At 42.9% G+C, this 24,862-nt stretch overlaps 1 protein-coding gene across 1 annotated transcript in view; it reads left to right on the top strand.

Moving 5' to 3' along the window:
* LOC130364892 (neuronal acetylcholine receptor subunit alpha-7-like) overlaps positions 1–24,862 on the top strand; it is a 191,326-nt gene that overhangs the window by 104,977 nt on the left and 61,487 nt on the right. The window contains exons 7-8 of the mRNA XM_056568819.1: positions 4,165–4,359; positions 24,428–24,514. Coding sequence (XP_056424794.1) covers positions 4,165–4,359; positions 24,428–24,514 — 282 coding nt within the window. The remainder of the gene's footprint in view (positions 1–4,164; positions 4,360–24,427; positions 24,515–24,862) is intronic.

Here is a 24,862-nt window from a genome sequence, read left to right as displayed (position 1 = left end):
GCTGTAGACACTTACATAATACAGAGAGGAACAGACATATTATGACAGCAGGGGTGCTGAACGGAGGCTACAGCCATTTTGTACTTAGTAGTAATTCATCGGGCCTCTACATAGAGACCCTATGAAGTATTACTAAGTACAAAGAGGAGTTAAAGCAGGATAATAGGGTAGGGATAATAGGCATATAAGCCCAAGGACATTCCCCAGGATGGCAAGAGCCCCTGGAAAGTCTAGCCCGTGTTTTCTCAGTCTAATGATTGCTCTCTCCAGCTTTGTGTCGACAGTATACTGATACTGAGACAGTAGCATAATGTAAGTCTATGGGTCTATCTTTGTCTAATAGACACAGAGTGGGGAGGAAAGAATTTTTTAGGAAAGGTACAATTTAATTAACTATGCTAATAGTGTTCATGGAAAACTTTTCACCAATGCTAGCATGGAGAGAAGGCAGAAGCAAAGAATTAATTTGCTTTAAAGGGAAAGACCACTGAGCTCTGAGCTTACAAGTCCAGAAGAAGGCACCATAAGGAAGACAGTTCTTTAGAATGAATAGGCAACCTACTTGGACAACGGTCCTTTAAAGCAAGGATTGTCAATTTTTTTCTGCTAGTGTCTCACTGTTTAGAACTTAGTAATAATTGATTTTGAATAACAGTTATAGTCAATGGCAAACTAATTAAAATGACCTCTAAAATGCCAGGGCTGTGGCAATTAAAAAAAATAAACTGTGACTTACCTCCCTGCTTCCCTGCTGCTACTGGTATCATACTCCCATCATTCAGTGCAGTCTTCTTTCAGCTTCTGGGCCCCAACACATAACACTACATACAGTTCATCTAATAGATCACTGCAGTAATGTCCCACCTCGGCCAGCGATTGGCTTAACAGTAGTGTTGCATATTGGGCCCTGGTACCTGGAAGAAGACTGGTGACAGGGCTAAATACATCACACTGCCGCTCAGCCTATCACTGGCCAAGGCGGGCACCATTGTGGCTATCAATTAGCCAAGCTGCAGTGGTGCATGTCAGACCCCTAAGGCAAGAGGAAGAACGCAATAGAGGTAGGGACGGTGCAAGGATTTTTGTCTACACAGGCAAAGCTGCATTTTAGAAAAGGGGGTGATTTAAGCTTTTATTATGGAAAGGGTTAATGAATGTTTGTTTTTTCTACCATTATTAAACAACATTTTTTACACTTTTTGGTCCCTTTGGAAAATTTTATGAGGAATCATTAGATGCCGCTGTCAGCTTTGACAGCAGCAATCTACATGGTTAATAGCTGGCTGCAGCGATCGCTACATGCCAGCTATTAGTGGAGGCCCCCTGCTACTGAAATCAGCTGAGGGCTGCCCAGTATGGAGCGGGCTTGAGTCAAGAGTGGCACCATGATGGACTATGTTGCTAAACTTTCAATATATTGTTCCTTATGTAATTATAAGACATTTTGCTATTTACTTGCTGTTAAAATTCTCAACCTTTATATGTTTTTAATGTGAATTAAAAAAACAGCCACTAAATGACTCTGTCCTGTTTCATGCTGCTAGTCTAACAGTTAGTTTGGTCTCCTCCCGACCTGGCAGGAGACCAATCTCAGGAAGTGCGTGCAGGGCATGGCAAGGCACAGCTCTCGCAGGCTTCAGTGACTTCGCGCCTGCTGGAGAACACCCACTTTCTCCTGCCGGGGAACGCCCACTTTCTCCTGCCGAGAGCTCACACAATGTGAGCAATGGGAAAAGGATGAAACAGAGTTTTCTAAAGCTTGTAAAAAAAATGTAAGTGCAGGAGGGGTGTTAGGAGTAGTTAGGAAATATAATCTAGGTTACTAGGGTACTAGGGTACTCTTTAAAAATTTTCTTTTCCCCTTTTAGCACTATGTCATTTAGGTGCAAATATTTTGGGCTATTTCACTTTGTAATATGCCTTTATAGCAGTGTTGTTTTTAAATAGTCATCCAAATCCTCTGCATGATGAGTGATAAGGTGTTTCTATAGGGAGTTTAGGAGCTTACTGCACACTGTTTAACAACTGATTTGAATGTATAACTGTATGCTGTAAGCTCCTAAACTTACTTAAGGGGCAGCTGCAGACAACCAGAAGTTTGTCATTCAACTCTATGTCCATGCAGAGGATTTGGAACTATATATAAAGATATATTGCAATAATAATCATCGCAAAATAGTGGATCTACTTAACCCATAGGCGACACAGGGTGATTTTGCCAAAGTCTGCCATTAACCCTTTGGATGTTGTGATCAATGCCGATCATCTATAGGGAAAATATAGTTAACAGTGGGTTTGTGGGGCAATTGTGGCAGACCAATGGGTTAAAATAGTGGCTGGAGGTCTATTACCCTCCTCTGTTCTGCAGGAGGATAAGGCAGACTGTACAAGTGCGCCTATAGTACTGATCAATATCATGTTATCAAAACCAAAAAATACCAAACACAACCATTGATGATTTTTGGTCACATATAACAGAAAATCAATTAATAAAAAGTGAATTAAAAAAAATCCAATCTAAGCAAAAATGCAACCAATAAAAAGCTATAGAAGTCAAAACAGGGCAATTGTATGCATATGTTTGTCGAAAACATATGTCTTCTTTTTAAAAGTAGCACAATAATAAAAAAGCTATATAACTTTGGTATCGTTTTTGTCATTTTGACCCACAGAAAAAAAATAACATGTCAGTTTAATAATAAATGTGATCCAGTGATTTATTCACCCATGTATCACAGGTGGGTGGTGCTTTGGGACATTCCTGAAGTTTTGATAAAAACTCAGGAGTGACCTGAACTTTTCCTATTTGGGATACATGGGTAAATAAATCACTGGATCTGTGCTGTAATATTTTTCTGTTGTTGAATTTGTTTGCAAAGATTCATATTGCTTACACTGACTGACTGTTTTGCACCGAGTGCTGTTCTTTATGAATTTAGATTAAAAAATGGAAAGTGGAGGGGCAAGCTGTGCATAACTAGCTTGCCCCCTGACTGGTGAGCAGTTAAGGGGTTAAGAAATGTACAGGCAAGGTTTTTTTTTAGCCCCCTCCCCCACCTGTAAAACTTGAGGGTAAATATAGTGGTATGTCCCATGGGTGGGGGGGAAGGAGTGCACCAATCAGGGGCTTAATAGTTTCCCGGGCTTTCAGAAGCCCTCCCCTGGGTATTTATATCTGTGGTGCCTCCCTTCCCCCCCTCAATCTGCCCAGGACCCAGAGTTTTGCCCACCCTCCCTCCCTTTTTTGTATGTCTGTTTATTGTAAGTCACAGCTTGGCGGTAAGAAGACGGTGAAAGCGGGGTCAACCCGGGGTAGACCTCCACACAGGACAGTGTGGCAGCACCTCTCGGGTTGGCAAGAAGCCAATCGGTGTCTTTGTTACAGTTAAATTGTTATTTATATAAGTAATTTTATAAATAAAGCTGTGGCCGATCCCCACCCACGGAAAAGTTGAATTGTTGTTGTGTCAGTTATTATTTAATAAATTATTGTAATAAGGGGGAGGGGTAGTTATAGCCTGCTAGGAGCTAATTGGGTCTCAACAGTCTGGATATTCTTTAACCTCTTAGCAGCCATCAGGTGGGCACGTCATGGAAAGGCCTTCAAGAGGGAACATTAAAGTGGCACTATTCCTAGGATTATTGTGTGCGGTGGCATAATGTAAGGTAGCTGGACCCCTCTTGTCTTCTTTCCAGGTACACTTACAGCTTAGCATTACATTGATTAGGTAATGAAACCAGTAATATGGCCATTTCTCTAAAGGGCCCCAGGAGCCATTTTTCAACACAACCACATGAGGCTGCATATTGCTTGTGCCAGTAGGAGCCCCCTGTATGGTCAAGATATGCTACCATGGCCTACAGTTGCATTTTGTGGGAAATCCGCTCATAACATAGAATAGGAGCAGGAAACGTTGTTTGAACCCAGCCACAAAGTTCATGTATTTCTGCGCATAGTGCTCATACCAGTTACTGAATAAACTGAGATTGTTTAAATATTTCAGTTTCATTTTTTTAATCATTTAAATATTATTGACATCAATCATATGGTTTCAAGCATAATCTGAATGTAGCATAACCCATTTAGTGTAAACTCATATAAGAATTATCTTTAGAATTTTGTGTATTATGTACAATATTAATTGTAACAATTTAATGTTGCAGATGTGCCCGGGAAAAGGAATGAATTGTACTATGACTGCTGTAAGGAGCCATACCCAGACGTGACGTATACAGTGACAATGCGCAGACGTACACTATACTATGGATTAAATTTATTGATACCCTGTGTTCTCATATCTGGATTAGCATTGCTGGTGTTCCTATTGCCTGCTGATTCAGGAGAGAAGATATCACTGGGTAGGTAATGTATTGTCATTGCAAATATTGAAAACCAATATTTTTGTCGTGGGTAAAAGATGAATTGACTTATTTACCAATGACAGTAAACAATCACATTGATACTGTTGATGCAAATACCCAGTGTACCATTATCTATGGAACAAAAAGAACAGCAATTGAAACTTTATTAAAAGTCAGCAGGAGACACTTTTATATTGCTGCAGTCAGTTTAGTTTTTTATGAAATCTAGAGGGATTTTTTTATACTGTAAATGACTAAACACCTACAAGAGTGAAAAAATAGTTGTTTACTGCTGCCAAGACTTTGTGCATAACAATATATAGTAGGAAATCAATATAGAAAGTCATAAATCTTGACAATATAAACATTTTCTAATCTTCTCTCATAACCATTGTGTATTGTTTATGTGGATGATATAAAACTTTTAATGTACTTTTTATTCTTGAAGGTTTTATTGCCTTTGAACTCATTCAAGTGTGGTTCATCGCGCCTCATGGCGTGTGACTTTACATGTGTGGTACTCAGGGGGATCATAGGTATTGTAGTCCAGCTACCTGGGAGTAGTAGTCCTTTTGGAAAGAATATGTGATTATGTCATAGCTAACCTGAGAGTCCCTCGTTGTAAGCCAAATATAACTTGTCAAAGGGTAGTGTGGAGTAGAAAGTTAAACTTTTTGATCAGGTGAGTAAATAATTGGACTCTTATCTCTGAGAGTTCCTTTTACAGCACATACAAGGGGGCCCTATAGCAAATATCAAAGTGGGCCCCTAATATGGCATCTGATTTTGTCCCCAAGACAGCAAGGTCTGATGTTTATTTCTCCTTTCTTTCCATGACTGATTAGTTAGATCGTGACCAGATCTGGGATGCTGGTACATATGCACCTCCTTGACTGAGTTGTGTCGCATTACATTTTTGTAATATATATATATATATATATATGTATATATATATATATATATATATATATATATATATATATATCTTGTTATGATTTCTCCCTGGGGATATCTCTTGGATCGTCCTTGACACCGCCACAGGACACGTTTCCACTTAAATCAGCAGGCAAACAACAGTACTTTATGCAAGTCCGGCCCCTCGCCAGCTTCATTAGAAAGGTTGCAGGATGAATAAAAACATAACACAGGAACGAAACAAAATCCCAGACCGTCCAGTCACTAACTAAACAATCCAGCGTGCCCTGTCTATCAACTGGTGGGCTTTTCCCGGCCAGGTAAAGGGGTATTCCAGGCCAAAATTTTTTATATATATCAACTGGCTCCAGAAAGTTAAACAGATTTGTAAATTACTTCTATTAAAAAATCTTAATCCTTTCAGTACTTATGAGCCTCTGAAGTTAAGGTTGTTCTTTTCTGTCTAAATCCTCTCTGATGACACCTGTCTCGGGAAATGCCCAGTTTAGAAGAGGTTTGCTATGGGGATTTGCTTCTAAACTGGGCATTTCCCGAGACAGGTGTCATCAGAGAGGATTTAGACAGAAAAGAACAACCTTAACTTCAGAAGCTCATAAGTACTGAAAGGATTAAGATTTTTTAATAGAAGTAATTTACAAATCTGTTTAACTTTCTGGAGCCAGTTGATACATAAAAAAAGTTTTTCCCTGGAATACTCCTTTAAACTTATGCCTCCTGCAACCTTCTATTCACTGTTCACACAAAGAGTTTTCAGCGTCTTGCTGTGTGTCTCGTCCACACTTGGCTGTTTTGGGTCAGTCACAGCTCGAGCTATGTGTTCCTCACCAGGACCCCTGCCTCTCCCCACAGCCACCTTGCTGTCTTCTGCGGAGAGCCTGTGTGTGTGTATGTATATATGTACATATATATATATATATATATATATATATATATATATATATATACACAAAGAAAAGATTGCAGCACACAGTAGTCTGGCAAATTCAGGTGAAGGTTTATTCCCTCCTCAGCACAATAAATACAAGGTGCAGCACCTTGTATTTATTGTGCTGAGGATGGAATAAACCTTCACCTGAATTTGCCAGACTACTGTGTGCTGCGATCTTTTCTTTGGATATTGAAGCATTGGATCTTTGACCAAGGTTCAGATGATGGTGAGCACCTACTGATTGGCTTTCTGTTATATATACATATAGCAAGCCTAATATTTCCTCCTGGTGTGTTAAGATACTGTGCTGCATTGGTGAAGTTGTGATAAATTAGCCTTATGTGTTACTTTTGTGGTGGCCCAATACAGGAGTTATATCCCTGTACCCTTGCTGCCCTGTCAGGCAGCCTCCCTGCAGTGTTCCCTGGGCCCCCCAACAACTGTCCCCTTATGTATATATATTTTCTGCCATGTGTTATACTGTAAAATGTAGATACAAGTGTTATTGCTTCAGAAATGTTAACATGTGATCACCAGTTGTCATGTGAGTTGTCATGTGAGTGTAACCCTGTGAGGTATCAGTGACCATGTGACCTAAGGGTGACCTATGGGACCCCACCAGAGTCCCCCCCCCCCCCCCCCATATAAGCCCTGGGTGGAGCCTCTGCTCTCTCTCTCTCTCTCTCTCTCTCTCTCTCTTGTAGCTAAGTTGCAGTGCAGTCTATTCCTGGAGTGTGTCTGGAGTCCATAGGAGGCCTCAAGTCTGTCCTGCAGCCACAAGCCTTCAAGTCTACAAGTAAGATACAGTCACAGCTTAGTCAGTCTCAAGTCAAGTCAAGTCAGTCACAGTCATCTATTGTCAAGTCAGAGTGGCCTGCACTAAAATTGTCCAAATTGTCCCAGCAAGCCCTTAAGGTCTCTGAAGTCACTTTTTACCTCCGTGGGCCTGGCTTAACTGTATAGACTGTTCCATCTGTCACTCAGTAAAGCTACTGTTGTCCTTAACTTGGCGTCAGAGTCACGATTACCCCCGTGCCTAGCCTAGGATCCAGCTTTATACCTTTGGGTGGTATTGAGGATAAACCACGCCCTGGCATCACTAATACAAGGGGTTAATGCCATCTGCTCCTAGGGTAATTCCATCTGCCCTGCATCACACCCTTTACCACAACTTGTGGCGTCACTAACAGGATACGGGTGAGCGCCTTATGTCTAAAGTACCCCCACAGTCTGAACTGTGTCCAGTATTGTCAGAAAATTGCACGCCGATGCGAACAAAGTTTGCACCAGAAAGTGTATGGGACTTTGTCAGTGAAAAGAGTTTAACCCGAGGCGCTTGTAAAATAGAAGGGGAGGTAAAGAAAGGACTGTTATTTGCCATTGCGAACTGTAGAAAGGATTAACCTGAAAGGGTTAACTTGGTCCAGCGTTTCCTACGCGTGCGTCACAGCTCCGACCCATCAGTCCCCAGCAGGGAAGCCTCTTCAGTACAGCGAGGAGGAACCAAAGAGCTGCCCTGTGTTGCACAGGGGAAGATTTTGCTGACCGGACCAAAACCGGAAGTTCCCTGGGCACAGCCATATTGGAAGCTCTGGCTGCTGCACTCGTCTCTGCTGTTATCTTTCAAGCACCAGCTGCAGCACAGACTCTGCAAACACCAATGATTGTCAGTATTAAGTCTTCGGTGCCAGTGGCTGTCAGTATTAACCTGGTAGTGTCCGCAAATCTGTTTGCAAAACTATTCACAACCAGGTGCCTACAAAATAGATTGGGACCATCCATTACAGTACTCCCATTAGTCACGTAAAAGCCGCTACAACGCTACAGTAAACATCTTAAAGGAGAATGCCCCTTATTTCTCTTAATACGACAGCACACTCAAAAATCAACAGGATGTCATCACCCAGCTCTCCAAATCAACCAGGCGACAGTGCCCCTTCATCTCCGGCAGCGAGGTAGTCACCTGCCCCAATAGTCGGGACCTTGCCCGCCCTGCCTGCAGTCAAAGTCAACAGTCGTGGTGTTCCAGCGACCCCTTCAGCTTGAGGGATTTCAAAGAGAGGATGCAGAGTTAGTTTGTCTTTTACTCTTTCTCTCCTAATCAACAGGTGCAACTACTAACGGGACTACTACAGGGACCAGCATTAGAGGAAGTCCGCACCTGGCCAGCCTCCAAGAAGGCAATTGTAGAGCAGATCTTTGAAGGACTGTACCAGGTATTTGAATCACATTCTCCATCAGAGGTACGTCTCTGGCGGTATGAAAGGTGGTAAAAGTCAGGAGAGACCTCGAGAGCATGTGCAGTAGCCCTGCAGAATGCCCTAAAGACTGTCCAAAAATTAGATGGTTTAACCCCCGAGCAGGGCAACAAGGTGTTAATGGACAGATTTATTGATGGGGCCCTTAACAAATGGGACAAAGCCCAGCTGAGAATGTTAGCGGTCCAAAACCCCAATATGTCATTCCCACTTTCAAAAGACTGGCTATCCAAGTGATTGAGTCAGGGACTGAGTTAGAGGAAGTTTGTGCACCCCTTACACCCGTCCAAGAACCACTATGAGCGGTAGCCAGACCTATACCACCACAGTCATCTGTCCCCACCCCAATGCCATCTACTTTTCCAGTGGCTGCAGCCTCAGACTTACAGACTGGTAGGCAGGACATTAAACAACTGACCAAGGCTGTAAAGGAGCTGGCCACCCGGCCTGCTCCCCCTGACCGTGAACCACCCCTGCCTAGAAAACCTGCCCCTGCTCCTACCTCCCATAATCCCAACTACCGCAATCCTCCACCCTAGACCCTCGGGGACTCAAATATCTTTTTGCACTTACTGTAATAAGTCAGGACATTGAAAAATGCGGTACTGGGATTTAAATGGATTTCCCCTGAGGTCGAGGACCGGCCTTCAGGAAAACAGTCATCAGGTCCAATCCCCGAACGAACTAAGTCAGGACTCTCACTTTATGTTGCCTCCTGCCCATATGTAAAAGTTTTTGTAGAAGGTGTACTGTTGAAGGCGTTGATAGATACAGGGTCATAAGTGTCTACTATACCTAAAAGTGTTTTCTATCAGCATTGGTATGCTAGTTTATTGGGTGAGCCTGATGATATTAACTTCAGAGTAGTTGCGGGAAATGGGCAACCAGTCCCCAGACATGGATACTGGGAGCCAACCATTCAGTTGGGAGAGCATGCACTTACCAGGCAGGGAGTAATTGTAACAAATGTGACATCAACCTGTCTGATGCTGCCACTGTCTTACCCAATTACACCCCAGTAGCCTAGTTGTACCTCATAGAGTCGAAGGACATTTTGACAGAACGTCTGGTGGCCCAACAGTGTGCAGCTCAAGTGGCCAAAGGATCCAGTGCGAGTCCCCCAGAGCCCTTGTGGGCGCAACATCAGGTTGGAGACTACACTCAATGGAGTCATCAAGTCAATGGATTCATCAATGTCAACAAAAGGTACCATGAGGCTTTTAGCAAACATCCTACAGACTTTGGGCATACATCCATGATCCAGCACAGAATCCTCACAGGCGACAGTCCACCTATCAAGGAAAGGCACCGTCCAGTCATGCCAGGCATGTACCAGACTGTCAAGTAAATGCTGGCTGACATAAAAGAGACAGACGTGATCCAAGAAAGTCAGAGTCCCTGGGCGGCGCCACTTATCCTGGTCAAGAAGAAAGACAGAACCATCCGCTTCTGTGTTGATTACAAGAAACTGAACAACGTTACACATAAAGATGTTTATCCTTTGCCAAGGATCGAGGAGTCACTCACAGCCATCGGGTCTGCTGCTTACTTCTCCACCCTGGACTTAACCAGCGGATACTGGCAAGTGCCCATGGCCGTGGAGGATTGGGAAAAGAACGCCTTCGTGACACCCATGGGACTGTTAGAGTTTAAAAGTATGCCGTTTGGGCTGTGCAATGCCCCTGCTACGTTCTAGCGTCTGATGGAAAGGTGCCCGGGCCACTTGAATTTTCAGAGTGTCTTGTTATGCCTGGACGTTGTATTCTAAGTCTTACCAGGAACACCTCAGTCACCTGTCAGATGTCTTTCAAGTCCTGATTAAAGGACAACTGCAGCGGAATTACACTTATCCCCTATCCACAGGATAGGGGATAAGTGTTTGATCGCGGGGAGTCCGACCGCTGGGACCCCTCAATCTCCCTAACGGGGCGCCGGCATTAGCGCCCCTGGTGACGTAGCGTCGACCTAGAGGTCGACGGTGACGCCCCATCTCCTCCCTGTCCCCATACAGTTCTATGGGAGATGCGGGGAGGCACGAATGCTGCCTCCCCGCCTCTCCCATAGAGATGTATGGAGGAGGCGTGCCGGCCGCAACATCATGCTGCGGCTGGCACGCACCCTCCGTACAGGAGATCGCCGGGGGCCCCAGCGTTCTGACCCCCCGCGATCAAACACTTATCCCCTATCTTGAGGATAGGGGATAAGTGTTTGTACCGCTACAGATCTCCTTTAAGCATGGGCTGAAGATTAAACCATCCAAGTGTCACCTGCTCAAACCACAGGTCGATTACTTGGGTCATGTCATCAGCACAGAGGGAGTCCAGCCCAATCCTGAAAAGGAAGAAGCTGTCAAGAACTGACCTACCCCGCGCACAGTGAAAGATGTCAGTAGCTTCCTGGGATTTGCAGGCTACTACCGCAGCTTCATTCCACACTTCGCCCAGATTGCAGAGCCCATCACAGCACTCCTCCGGGATATGGCAAAGGAGAATTATAATGGAAGACTACCCATTGAATGGGCCGAAGAGCAAGAGACAGCGTTCCGAGCTCTTAAACGTCTGTTGACAGAACCACACATCCTGGCATATCCACACTACAGTCAGCCATTCCGGTTATACACTGATGCCATTTTTGAAGGTCTGGGAGCTGTCCTGTCCCAAGTCCAGGATGGACAAGAGCGAGTAATTGCTAATGTCAGTCGTAACCTGCGAGGAGCAGAGAAGAACGATGCCAACTACAGCTCATTTAAATTGTAACTTCTTGCCATGGTGTGGGCTGTGACTGAAAAGTTCAAGGACTATTTGGCTGCCACACCATTTACTGTCTACATGGATAATAACCATTGGCCCACCTGAACACTGCCAAGTTGGATGCCATTGAGCAGAGATGGGCTTTAAGACTGGCCAATTCCAATTTCACTATCAAGTACAGAAGCAGCAAGTCAAATGTCAGTGCTGATGTACTGTCTTGGATGACCCCCGGCGAAGAACCACCTGTCGAAGATGTGTGGGAAGATGTGGAGATGCCCCCCTTTTATCAACGATTTGTGAACCAGAATGTTGTGACAAGTGTTGCTCGCGAATATTCGCAATGCATATTCGCGAATTGACGAATATTTGCGAATATAGCACTATATATTCGTAATTACGAATATTCGTTTTTTTTTTTTCTTCACAGTACACATCACAGTGATCACCCCTCTCTGCTTCCAGCTTGTGTGGTGTAAAGAAGGCTCTTATACAACTGTGTGAGACTGGTGCTCGGATTTTCGCATATGCGAAAATTTGCATATGCAAATTTTATCATTTGCGAATTTTTGCTTATGAAAATTTTCGCATATGCTAATTTTCATATATCCGAATTTTCGCATATGCGAAAATAAAACGTGAATATTACGAATATGCGAATTTAGCGAATATATGACGAATATTCGTCCATATATTCGCGAAATATCACGAATTCGAATATGGCCTATGCCGCTCAACACTAGTTGTGACCCCCCCCTGATGGACAGTGAACCCAGGTAGGAGAAGGTTAAAGAAGACCTGTATACCTGGAATACTCTTCAGGATGAAAGTCGAGTCATGGGGGATCTGTTGGACTACTTTCTGGTAAAAAAGGTACCAACCGGTTTACGCCGGGCCCAGTGTGATTATGAGTTGAAACGTCTGTGGCGACAGAGGAAACAACTGGTTGTGCACAAGGACTGTTGTACCGAAATTCTTTGTATCCGGTGATCAACTTCATCAGATTCTGGTTCCCCGAAGAGACGCGGCGATGGTCCTCAACGCAAACCATGACCAGTCGGGACACTTTGGCATCCACAAGACTGAAGCTACTGTCAGGCGAAGATTCTATTGGATCAGAATGTGGAGTGACACTGCGAAATGGTGCAGTCTGTAACGTCACCAAGAATGTGCGCAAGGATGCAAGAGCACCCCTCCATTCCTTCCAGAGTGAAAGGCCCAAGTCGGGCTAGACCATGTCAAATTGTCTCCTACCCGGTCCGGGTATACTTATGCTCTAACCATGGTGGAACATTACTCCAAATGGGTTGTCGTTGTACCCGTCAAAGATCTCACAGCCAAAACAGTGGCCCACATTTTCCACTCCAATTGGGTGCAAAGCCTTGGGTGTCCGGAGACTGTCCTAACGGACCGTGGAACGGCCTTCGAGGCCCAACTCTTCCAAGAGTTATGTTATTTCCGTGCCTGCAAGAAACACCAGACTACTGCTTACCACCCCCAGGGGAACGGGCTCTGTGAGCGCATCAATCAAGTCTTCATCCATAGGTTGCGAGCAGCCTCTGTGTCAAGGTAAGAAGAGTGTCCCCAACTGCTGCCCAAATTACTGGAGATATATAACAACACAGTCCATTGTTCTATGGGGTATACCCCTCTCTACTTGATGATGGTGCAACATGGGCAGCTGCCTTAAGACCGGACATTTGGGCTCCAGGCTCCATTCATCAACTCTCCGCAAGCCTCCCTGGAATGGGTCTCTGACCACCAGAGAAGGATCCAAGAAGCCAAAGAAATTGTGAGCGTGTCACGTATGGGCAGGGAAGGACTGCACACTATTCTCACCTACTCCTCTATCCCTGCCTACTTACGTACCTGCCCTAGGCGATAGGTTTCTAACCATGAAGACAGTCCCCTCCTAGACAAATGAGGGACATAGCTGTCAAAATAATAAAATACAACAATACAGACTCAGATCAAGGAACAGTAGGAAACAGACTAACAAAGCAAAACTAACACACTCACACAATAAGTCAAATGTCCACTATCAGCGTCTGCAAATACAATGTGCTAACTTGTTTTACTAAATTGGTGTTTCCAGTCATCCTGTTTTGTTCAGACTTTATGTCCTATTTTTAGCTAAGGACACCTGAGTTCTGGTTTTAATACTGCATTAGATTCATATTTGCTTAAAATTACACTAAAACTCACATTTTTTGTGCCACAAAAAAAAAAAGCTAGGTGTTGTCAAAGTACAAAATCGCTAATACCAGTCAAAATGCCAGATAAAACAGATACAGTAGAAGGCTAGCTAGAGTACAAACTGAGCTCTTTAGCAGGCAGAGACTGGGAGTGGACTGCCAGCTTATATGGAGCCAGAGCAGGTGCTCCAATCAAGGTCAACTGACCAGTCCAGACAGGTGTAACCAAGCAACAAGACCAAACAAAAGCTCTCAGTGCAAGTTAACCCTTCGGTTCCTTACAGGGCGAGGCTCAACAGAGACAACAAGAGGACTATAACCGTCATGCCTCTGCCAAACCACTTCAATTGGGCGATAAAGTCTGGTTACAAAAGTTTCCAAGGACCAACAAGTTAGACTCTATCTTGGAGACAGAACAGTACACGGTGACGGCCATACCCTATCCTGAATCTGATGTATACGAAGTGCAAAAACCTGTATTTGAGCGACAAGTCATTCACCGGAATTGAATCAAGTTATGTCTCAAAGAAGATCTACCAGTGCTCCCAGCACCGCCTCCTCCAGCTGTCAGACCTGCGAGAGAGTACGTCCCGTGCGAGGGAATACACCCATCTATGGATTTCCCCATGTTTTCTCCGAATCAGCCTTTGATCTTCTGCGTCTCACCAACCCGGGGCTGGTTCAACCCAAACTAGTCTCCACACCAGTCCCAGTCTTGTCACCGTTGGCTCTGGCCTATACACCAGTCTCCAGAGTGCCAACCCTGTCTCCAGCCTCTCCAGCACAGATGCCAGCGACTCTGGGTCCAGCCAGTCCTGAACTAATACCAGCTCCTGAGTTCGCTGAGGAAGAGCCAGCCGCAGCTCCAGAAGTCCCAAGAGCTCCAGAAATCTCAAGAGTTCCAGACTCTTCAGAGGTGGTATTGCGCAGGTCCCAAAGGTCGACACAAGGACAAATACAAGCTAGGTACCGTGAATAATAGTACCCTATAAAAGTTGTCAGTATAGTATGTCATCTATTTCAGTCAGTCTAGCATAGTCAAATGCTAATGTCATGAAAATAAGTGTATTGTGTATAAACTAGCTCAGTATAATAGCTATTTAGGACTGTAGCCAGGATGTATATTACCAATCCACAATTGTCTAATGTACACATGTCTAATCATTTTTCCTGTCCCCATGTATAGGGTGTTCTACTGGCCAGAGGGTTCCCCTGAGATATGAGTAAGGCACATATAGTGACAGAGTTGCTATATATAAAGTTAACAGTGGTATGTTGTATAAAAACATGCATAGAGTTCTAGGGTGAAGTAGCTAGTGCCAGTGGGCCCCAGCAGCTAAGGCATTGGGTCGAGAGCCTCCGGCAGCCCAATCCGCACCAAATGTGCTTAAATATGTTTCATTTTGTTGAGTCTGCAGTTACAAGGTTTATAAATTCCCATATGTTTACAAATGTATTCCCAAAGGAGCATGTATGGACATTTTCACAAAGTTCTACATGGACTCCTCCCTTGTTACTCATAGTCAGACCTGTGAAGGACATTCTCCAATAATGCCCCAGGAACTGTTGTGACTACCAGACCCCAGTGGCCATTTCCATCATCCACCCTCCAGGACTGGGTGCTGAGGATGGCTGTGTTTAAACGGGGGAGTTTTTGGTGGCCCAGTATAGGAGTTATACCCCTGTACCCTTGCTGCCCTGTCAGGCAGCCTCCCTGCAGTGTCACCTGGGCCCCCCGACACCTGTCCCCTGTATATATATTTTTTCTGCCATGTGTTCTACTGTAAAATGTATATGAGTGTTATTACTTTAAGAAATGTTAACGTGATCACCAGTTGTCATGTGAGTTGTCAGGTGAGTGTAACCCCCCCGTGTGGTATCAGTAACTATGTGACCTAAGGGTGACCTATGGGACCCCACCAGATAACCCCCCCATATAAGCCCTGGGTGGAGCCTCTGCTCTCTCTCTTGAAGTTGAGTTGCAGTGCAGTCAAGTCCTAGAATGTGTCTGGAGTCCATAGAAGACCTCAAGTCCGTCCCGCAGCCACAAGCATTCAAGTCTAAAAGTAAGCTACAGTCACAGCTTAGTCAGTCTCAAGTCAAGTCAGTCACAGTCATCAATGTCAAGTCAGAGTGACCTGCATTAAAATTGACCAAATCTACTGCAAGTCCCAGCAAGCCCTTAAGGTCTCTGAAGTCACTGGTCACCTCCGTGGGCCTGGCTGAACTGTATAGACTGCTCCATCTGTCACTCAGTAAAGCTACCATTGTCCGTAACTTGGTGTCAGAGTTATTATTGCCACCGTGCCTAGCCCAGGATCCAGCGGTATACCTTCGGGTGGTATTGAGGATAAACCATGCCCTGGTGTCACGAATACAAGGGGTTAATGCCATCTGCCCCTAGGGTAAATCCATCTGCCCTGCATCACACCCTCTACCCCACTTTAGCCTAATTTTAACATTACTCAATAACTGGCCTTATCTTGATCCATGGTGCATTAGGGTATCCTAACACAACACAATACTTTGTCTGTTTTTCGCATTTCAGATCACCATTGCTACATCTGTATATAATCTCATTTTACACTTTTCAACCCTTTTCACCTTTTGTCCTATGGTATTTTGCCAGAATGATATCATCTTTGTTGGCCAGAATTTTTTTTACAGAAGATGGTCTGTAAAGGCATTTATCTTATATATAGCCCCTGAAGTATGATTACTTAATATTTTCTCGGATTATTATAAAACTGTCTCTTGCTATAATGCTACCACAGTTGTGGTGTGTTAGACAAGAAAAGTAGTAAGCTTGGGGTTAGAAAGGACATTTGGCTTTAGCATGACTGATGTTTTCTCATAGTATTGTATCACCTAAAGCTTTACATTTGCAGTAGAAAAATAGGTTATATTTCAAATTTAGAACTAGAACGGCTTGTAAAATTGGCCAACAGCATTCTGGTTCTGTACACTTAATCGGATCAGAATAAGTCAAAAGTGAAAATTCATCTTGTCATTGTCTTTCTTAAAGGCAAAAGATCTGTCATATCAGAGATTTTACTTGAAATAACATCCCCTTTTCTACCTGTTGTTCTAAAATTTTTCAAGTAGGTTCAGTGACTGTACATCATGAAAATCCTGCGTGCTTGGATAAATTGTACTTGGATAATCCTTTTCTCAAAGCTGGTGGATGATGCATATAGCTCTAAGTAAATTATTTTGGTTGCTTTATTGCTAGTTTAAGATACTAAACTGAGAAAATAGAGAGGCGATCTATAAGAAAACATCAGACATTAGAATATTATGAATTATGGGGAAGCTATTGTAAGGAAAAAGAAATACACATGGGAATCTCAAACTGCAGTGGCAAGTGTATGCTGGGTGCTGTAGTTTCCTAAAGGGAACCTTTGAGACACTGATGCTTCATGTTGCCCAAACTACCAAGAATAGGGTGAAAAGGCAAGGAGGCTGACTACCCACAAGGTCCTCCTCTTTCCTTTGCCCCACTGGGTTTGATTAACAGGTCACTTTCTATTTATGTATAGAGAGAGCTAAGGAAAGCTATTAACAGCAAACCTGATTCTAGCTTTTCTGCAGCTTGAGACGGAAATTGAAATGGTGGCCTCTCCCTCTCCGATTGGAAATCATGTGATGTTTTGCATGCAAAAAACCTCCAGTACCAGTAAAGTGGGTTGCAGGCCTCTAAATAATAGTCACACAGTTACCAAATAATACCACTATGCAAGGAACAAAAATTACCATATGTATAGCCATTATACTGTGCTTAATAATAACCTGCTGTACTATAATCAGAACTATATAATACTACCAAATACTGAAATACCAATAGCACATGTTACCACCATATAGTAACTAAATATTATTACCATACTGTTACAGCATAAAACCCAGTATACCAAAGCCAATATTGCCAATAATAACAGTATACAAGAGACTAGTACTGATAATATTATATAATATATAATAATATTGCCTCATCCTGACTGACTATTACACCATTACCATTAAAACATAAAAACATGATACATAGACCAACAATATCCCCATTTAGTAACAATGATTATGGGGATAGATTCCACAGTGTAGATCACAAAGAACACAAGGAGCCTCCAAGGAGGTGGCGGACATCAGGAGGCGCTGGACAACTTTAATCACCCATCATGCAACGCGTTTCACAGATTATCTGCTTCATCAGGCATCAGATGCCTGATGAAGCAGATAATCTGTGAAACGCGTTGCATGATGGGTGATTAAAGTTGTTTCTACCCTCCGAGTGTGTCCAGCGCCTACTGATGTCCGCCACCTCCTTGGAGGCTCCTTGTGTTCTTTGTGCATCTATCTGAAGGTGGACCGGCTGCCGGCATACTTACACACAAGTTTTTTTCCATTGTTACACTTGGCGAGTGTAACAATCTGGGTGAGCATTGTAATTGCCTCTGTTCGCCCTGGTTTTTAGTGGTAATGCACTAGGTAGCGCCCTCTCTATTCCTTTACAGTGTAGATCAATCCAGTGACTCATAGGTGACACTCTTTTGCTCTCTTTCCTTTTCTTCTCAGTTCAGCCCAGACTGCCGTGAAGGCTTCTTCCAGCCATCGCTCGTCTCTGCAGAATTTGTTGGACAAACATTATAGGTTTTGGCCTTTTACAATACCCTCCAACCTCACTTTTGGCCCACCTATAGTGTCTCAAACAGTGATAATGCCACCTCTTTGTTGACAGATGCCTACGATGTGGCACTACAGGAATTACCTATTGTCAATCATGCCCAGCTGGCTCTTTACTGAATTGTCCCTGCCTCGCTGGTCTTGACTTTATAGAAGGCTTTCTTACTACATATAAATAGAGAGATACCTGTCAATTAAGCCTAGGGGAGTGGGAAGAATCTAACAAAGTGCTGGTCTCCTTGACTTTTTGACCAGTTTCCAGCTCATCTGTTAATCATAGCAGGTAGTAATGCGGGAGTCTGTGCCTGTTTCCCGCTAGCTGTGATTTGGCCTGCATGAATCACCTAACATGTTCCCTTTAACAGCTGAAGAGTTACAGGTTGGGGGCCACCACTATAGAGTAATAGACATCCAAATAAAAAACATCCATACTTAAACTATTTCTATCCTTTTAAATTAGTTTTATGAGATTATCTAGAATATCTGATAACTTGACACCTATTAGGTTTCAGTCAGATTAAATGAATTTTATGGTACATGGGCAAAAACCTAAACATAATGGGGCTCATACTGCAGGAAAACAGTCTGTATTGAGAAAAGTGTAAGTAGAGATAATAGAGAATGTGAGATCTGGTTGGCTTTGCTATTCAGTATACCCTCAGTTCCTTGAAATCCTTTTATGTTAAGTATATAGAGGCAAAGCCCAGCAGTAAAAAAAAAAAAAAACTCTTACACATAGACTGAGTATATTATGAGGTTTATTTATTAATAAAAATAAACTATGCAAAAAACTCTTAAACCTTGTGCAGAAGGGCAGTGGAACAGTTGCCCGTATAAGGCTGGGTTCACACTACGTTTTTCAACTACGGTTCCCGCATACGTTTTCTATCAAAAACCGTATGGGAAAAAACGGATGGAACAGTATGGGAAAAAGTAAACCGTATGCGTTTTAAAACAGTATACTGTTTTAAAAAGTGCATACTGTTCCGTCCGTTTTTGTAGAAAAAAAACCCATACGTTTTTGAAAATTTTGTCCATTTTTAATGGGAGGGGTCTTGGGTGGGGACTTTAGGATTCAAATGCGCATGTGCAAAGTAAAAACGTATACGTGTTTCCCGTATGGAACCGTATACATGTGCGTTTCCCATTGACGTCCATGTTAAAAAAAACGTATGCGGTTGCAGTACGGTTTTTAAACCGGAGACAAAATCGTGGTCAACCACGGTTTTGACTCCGGTTTAAAAACCGTACTGCAACTGCATACGTTTTTTTAACATGGACGTCAATGGGAAACGCACATGTATACGGTTCCATACGGGAAAAACGTATACGTTTTTACTTTGCACATGCGCATTTGAATCCTAAAGTCCCCACCCAAGACCCCTCCCATTAAAAATGGACAAAATTTTCAAAAACGTATGGGTTTTTTTTCTACAAAAACGGACGGAACAGTATGCACTTTTTAAAACAGTATACTGTTTTAAAACGCATACGGTTTACTTTTTCCCATACTGTTCCATCCGTTTTTTTTTCCCCCATACGGTTTTTGATAGAAAACGTATGCGGGAACCTTAGTTGAAAAACGTAGTGTGAACCCAGCCTAATTAGGAATGTGATTGCTTGCTATGGACAACTGCTCCACTGCTCATCTGCTCTAAAGTGTCCTGGAGTGTCTCAGACTTATGCTATAAATGTGACAGCAGCTTGAATTGTCAAAATTCATATTAGTAGCTTAGATTCTTCTAGCCAGCTTTGAGTTTTCCTTTAAAGTGAACCTGTTATGTCTTTGGGGCTTCAGAACTCAAGCCCCGGGGCCTGAAAGTAGGGAGAACAGCATTGCAATGCCGTTCTAATCAGCTCTCTGCAAAGCCACAGAGAACCAAATACTAGGTTTAATTCACACCAGCCATGATTGTTTGTACAGTCATGGTGAGCAGATGGTCATCTTGCTGCACCCACACCCATCCAGACAGTGGTGACTGATAGCTTGAGCACAAGGAGAAGCCTTGCACCCTGACTGTATTTCTAGTTGCAGCTGGCATGAATTAAACCTAGTTTTCAGCTCTCTGAAGCATTGCAGAAACCTGAAGAGATCAGCATAAGAACACTGTTCTCTGGACCTGTACAGTCCCATGTGAGGCCCTGGGGACCTGATAGATCCAATTAATGCAGTCTTATGAGTCAAAGCCAGAAGAGTATTTTAAAAGGATGGAAATAAAAAGAAGAATGTATACAGTTCTCCTTTCTTCTGGATCCTTCAGGGTTTTTTTTCCCTCAAAAAAACTGCATTAGAAGCTTCAGTGTTTTTTGAAAAATAAATAAAGTTGTGTGTAAAACCACCCTGATACATCACTTTGTTTCAAGTAAAAGACCTGAATGCATGTTTAATAGTCCAGCATAAAGATACAAACAGGGGAGCACTCACGAGGTCCACTCACGGTTACGGGGCCAAGAGATTCTTTATTCGGGTGCAAGTTAAAAGTAACAGCTGGATGCCAGGTCCTGGGGACCTGGTGTCCAGCTGTTACTTTTAACTCGCACCCGAATAAAGAATCTCTTGGCACCGTAACCGTGAGTGGACCTCGTGAGTGCTCCCCTGTTTGTATCTTTATGCTGGACTGTTTGCATATCTGTGAAGCCTTTCAATAGGGGTGTTAGCACCTTTAGTCCAGGAACGGTGCACCGCAAGTCTGGGACCTTCCTTTTGTTTGCCCTAGCCTGCAACACATGTAGGGCTGTGAGCCTTGGTTAGTAGTGCCGATCGTTATTTCTATCATTGCCATTTGCATGTTTAATAGTGCCTTAACTGTATTTCTATCACCAGGATTAATGCCATAGCTATAGAATTTGCCATAAAGTATACAAAAAAGAAGGTTGCAGAAGCACTCTTGGTCAAAAAATGGAGGCTCTTAGCGCACTTTTTGATCAAAAAATGTGTATTTATTAGTCCTACTCTATATAGATTTTTTGGAATAGTGCAATAATACCCTCATCTCTTTATTTGTACAGGGGTACATTGTAGAAAGGAAGTGTTTACTAATATCAATTGGGAATTGCAGGTGTCCCTTAGGGGAACCCCCCAGGTTTGCTGGGGGTTCTCCTCCATGGCTTTAGGAAACAATATATTATCTGGCACCCTTATTTTAAATGTTTTTAAATGTGTGTCAAATATACAGTTTTTTGTATAATTTGAATAAAGTACTGTTTTGCTATTTATATTATTGGTGTGCGCCCTTCTGTGCCTTTGCTTTTTCTTGTTTGTAACTTTTTTAGGTGGTTGGGCTGGCAATTTTTGCCATAAATATGTCAAAGATTTGGGTCCCACCTCTGAGACTTATGTTCAGAATGAGGGTCCTCCAGCCCCTATACAGCATAGTAGCTCCGATATGTCATAAATGTTGTACAGGAGGGGCCATTTATATGGATACACTTTAATAAAATGGGAATGGTTGGTGATATTAACTTCCTGTTGTTACGCCGAGCGCTCCGGGTCCCTGCTCCTCCCCGGAGCGCTCGCGGCGTTCCTCTCTCTGCAGCGCCCCGGTCAGACCCGCTGACCGGGAGCGCTGCACTGACATTGCCGGCGGAGATGCGATTCGCATAGCAGGACGCGCCCGCTCGCGAATCGCATCCCAAGTCACTCACCTGTCCCGGTCCCCGGCTGTCACGTCCTGGCGCGCGCGGCTCCGCTCCTTAGGGCGCGCGCGCCAGCTCTCTAAGATTTAAAGGGCCAGTGCACCAGTGATTGGTGCCTGGCCCAATCAGCCTAATTAGCTTCCACCTGCTCCCTGTCCATATTACCTCACTTCCCCTGCACTCCCTTGCAGGATCTTGTTGCCTTGTGCCAGTGAAAGCGTTTAGTGTTGTCCAAAGCCTGTGTTCCAGATCTCCTGCTATCCTCATTGACTACGAACCTTGCCGCCTGCCCCGACCTTCTGCTACGTCTGACCTTGTCTCTGCCTAGTCCTTCTGTCCCACGCCTTCTCAGCAGTCAGCGAGGTTGAGCCGTTGCCGGTGGATACGACCTGGTTGCTACCGCCGCAGCAAGACCATCCCGCTTTGCGGCGGGCTCTGGTGAAAACCAGTAGCAACCCTAGAACCGGTCCACCGACACGGTCCACGCCAATCCCTCGCTGACACAGAGGATCCACATCCAGCCTGCCGAATCGTAACACTTGTTTGTGGCACATTTGTATATGTGAGGGGTGAAACTTTTCAAGATGGGTGGTGACCATGGCGGCCATTTTGAAGTTGGCCATTTTGAATCCAACTTTAGTTGTTTCATTAGGAAGAGGGTCATGTGACACAAACATATTGGTAATTTCACTAGAAAAACAATGATGTGCTTGGTTTTAACGTAACTTTATTCCTTCATGAGTTATCAGTGTGTGAAGAGTGGGAGAAGAGGGTTGCATTGACAATCCAACACAATGGGCAGCACATTGAACACATTTTATAAGTGGTCAGAAACTTGTAAATAACTCATGAAAGAATAAAGTTACGTTAAAACCAAGCACATCATTGTTTTTCTTGTAGAATTCTCAAAAAGTTAGATGTGTCACATGACCCTCTTGCCATTGAAAAAACTAAAATTGGATACAAAATGTCCGACTTCAAAATGGCCGCCATGGTCACCACCCATCTTGAAAAGTTTCCCCCCTCACATATACTAATGTGCCACAAACAGGAAGTTAATATCACCAACCATTCCCATTTTATTAAGGTGTATCCATATAATTGGCCCACCCTGTAGATAGGACCCCTCCAACACTATAAAATCAAGCGTCTAACATCTGAACTGGAAGTTTGAGGGTTATTGTATCAAGAAAAAAAGCTCAAAGTCTGAATGTAAAGTAGAGCAAAACAAAGTACGTTTTTGAAAGGCAGATTTTCCATTAGTTCTGCAGCTATTATAGATAACAGAAGTTTAAAACGTGTATTTTTGTGATATTCTAATAAAATGTCCCACATAATAAAACAAATATTATTGTGATACATTACTACTACTAATATTTATGTGCCCATAGGGAAGACATTGGCAATTAAATTCAATCTATTAACCTGTTACATTTTAGTACTGCTCCTGCTGCCAACAGCAATTATTTCATTAATAAGAATATATTAAGGAAAGTTTGTTGTGCAGTTCCCTAATGTTTTATCCTAAGTTTTTGCAAATCCGAGATACATTTTAATTATCTGCAACTTGAGGGTATGGTAAAGCACATGAGGATTGCTGCCATTGTTTCATTACTTTCTGTCAGCCAACTAAATGTGCTTGAAGCATGTAATATATTTGATATACTATATATTTATTAGTTTGGTGCACACAGTTTCTTGGCTACTATTTAATATTGACCGATGGCAAATCTATCATCACATCAGTTGAATCTAGTATATAGCTTTTCCATGGATTGCATATCACATCCGTTCTTTACTTAATATTTGCCAAAGTCAACACAAAAGAATATGACAGTTGCATTAGGAGGTATTCTTTGGTCTCTGATTTTCTAAGTAGATTGGTTTCAAAAGCTTATCACAGATATGCTTTAAAGAGACAAGCAAGTATGTTATTGGGTGAACTCTTTTTTGGTCTTTTAAATAATCATATTTAGTGTTTGTTTTTTTAATTTCACTAAATAAATAAATTATATATTCTTATCCGCTGCCATGAACAACAAGACTGTGATGACCCAGGGACATAGCTATTAGGAATGCAGGAGTAATACCCTTGTCATGGTATTTGAATGGGCCTAAAGGTCTACTCCCACATACAAAGACATTAGCGTTACAAGTGGTCCTTGGTATTTTCATTGGATATTCTTCTCAACATACTACAAAAAGGCCAAAGTATTTGGGGATTCGTTTGTCACATGATTTGGAATTTAATTGTTGGTGATATACAAATTATTCACCAAGATTCAACTTGTGATACATGAGTACTATCGTTCTCATTAGTAGATATTAATTGACTTTAGTAGTGTTGCAGGTCTAGTACACCGTCCCAGGTACTGCCACTTCCCTAGTTCCCTGACCCTGGTTCTTGGACCACGTTTGGTAGGTATTGACCGCTACCTTCTCAGGACTGCAGTTTTACACATTCTCTAGCTTTCACAATCTGACCCTTGTCCTTCAAATCCTTACACTTTTGCTTCTTCTAACACACTACCGTAAAGTACTTACTGTTCTTCTCCTGCTGAATATATCTCCCCCCTTGACATTGTCATGAGATAATCAATGTAACTCACTTCAGCAGGCAATGGTTTTAATGTTGTAGGAAACATTATCGACCTGCATTAAAATTTTTGTTTTCTGCTTACCCAGGGATTACTGTCCTGCTGTCACTTACAGTCTTTATGTTACTTGTGGCAGAGATTATGCCTGCAACATCAGATTCCGTTCCACTAATAGGTAAGTCACTTGTGATATGTGTTCCCTGTCATATGACCAGTAGGTCATCGGTCTTTGTTGTCACATATAATGGTAATTGTAAGGTTTTGATCTGAGTCATCTATATTAGGTAAACCATAAATATTTTAAGAGACATTACTTGCTAATTTTATATGATTTTTTTTGGACAGCTGCTTAAAATGTAAATATGCAACCATCCATAAATTAAGTGAGCTGAATAAAACAAATGTTTACGGTCAGTAAGTGTATATGCCTTGAAGAAAGCAACATTATTTTACCGTTTTGTAGCAGACGTGACTGTTAGGCAGGAGGAACTATTTAGAATATTGCTAATAATTAAATATGTCT

The sequence above is a fragment of the Hyla sarda genome, chromosome 1 (assembly GCF_029499605.1).
Source record: "Hyla sarda isolate aHylSar1 chromosome 1, aHylSar1.hap1, whole genome shotgun sequence".
Classification (NCBI taxonomy): domain Eukaryota; kingdom Metazoa; phylum Chordata; class Amphibia; order Anura; family Hylidae; genus Hyla; species Hyla sarda.
Note: the sequence above shows the minus strand (reverse complement) of the source record. Positions and strands in the feature narration are given on the sequence as shown.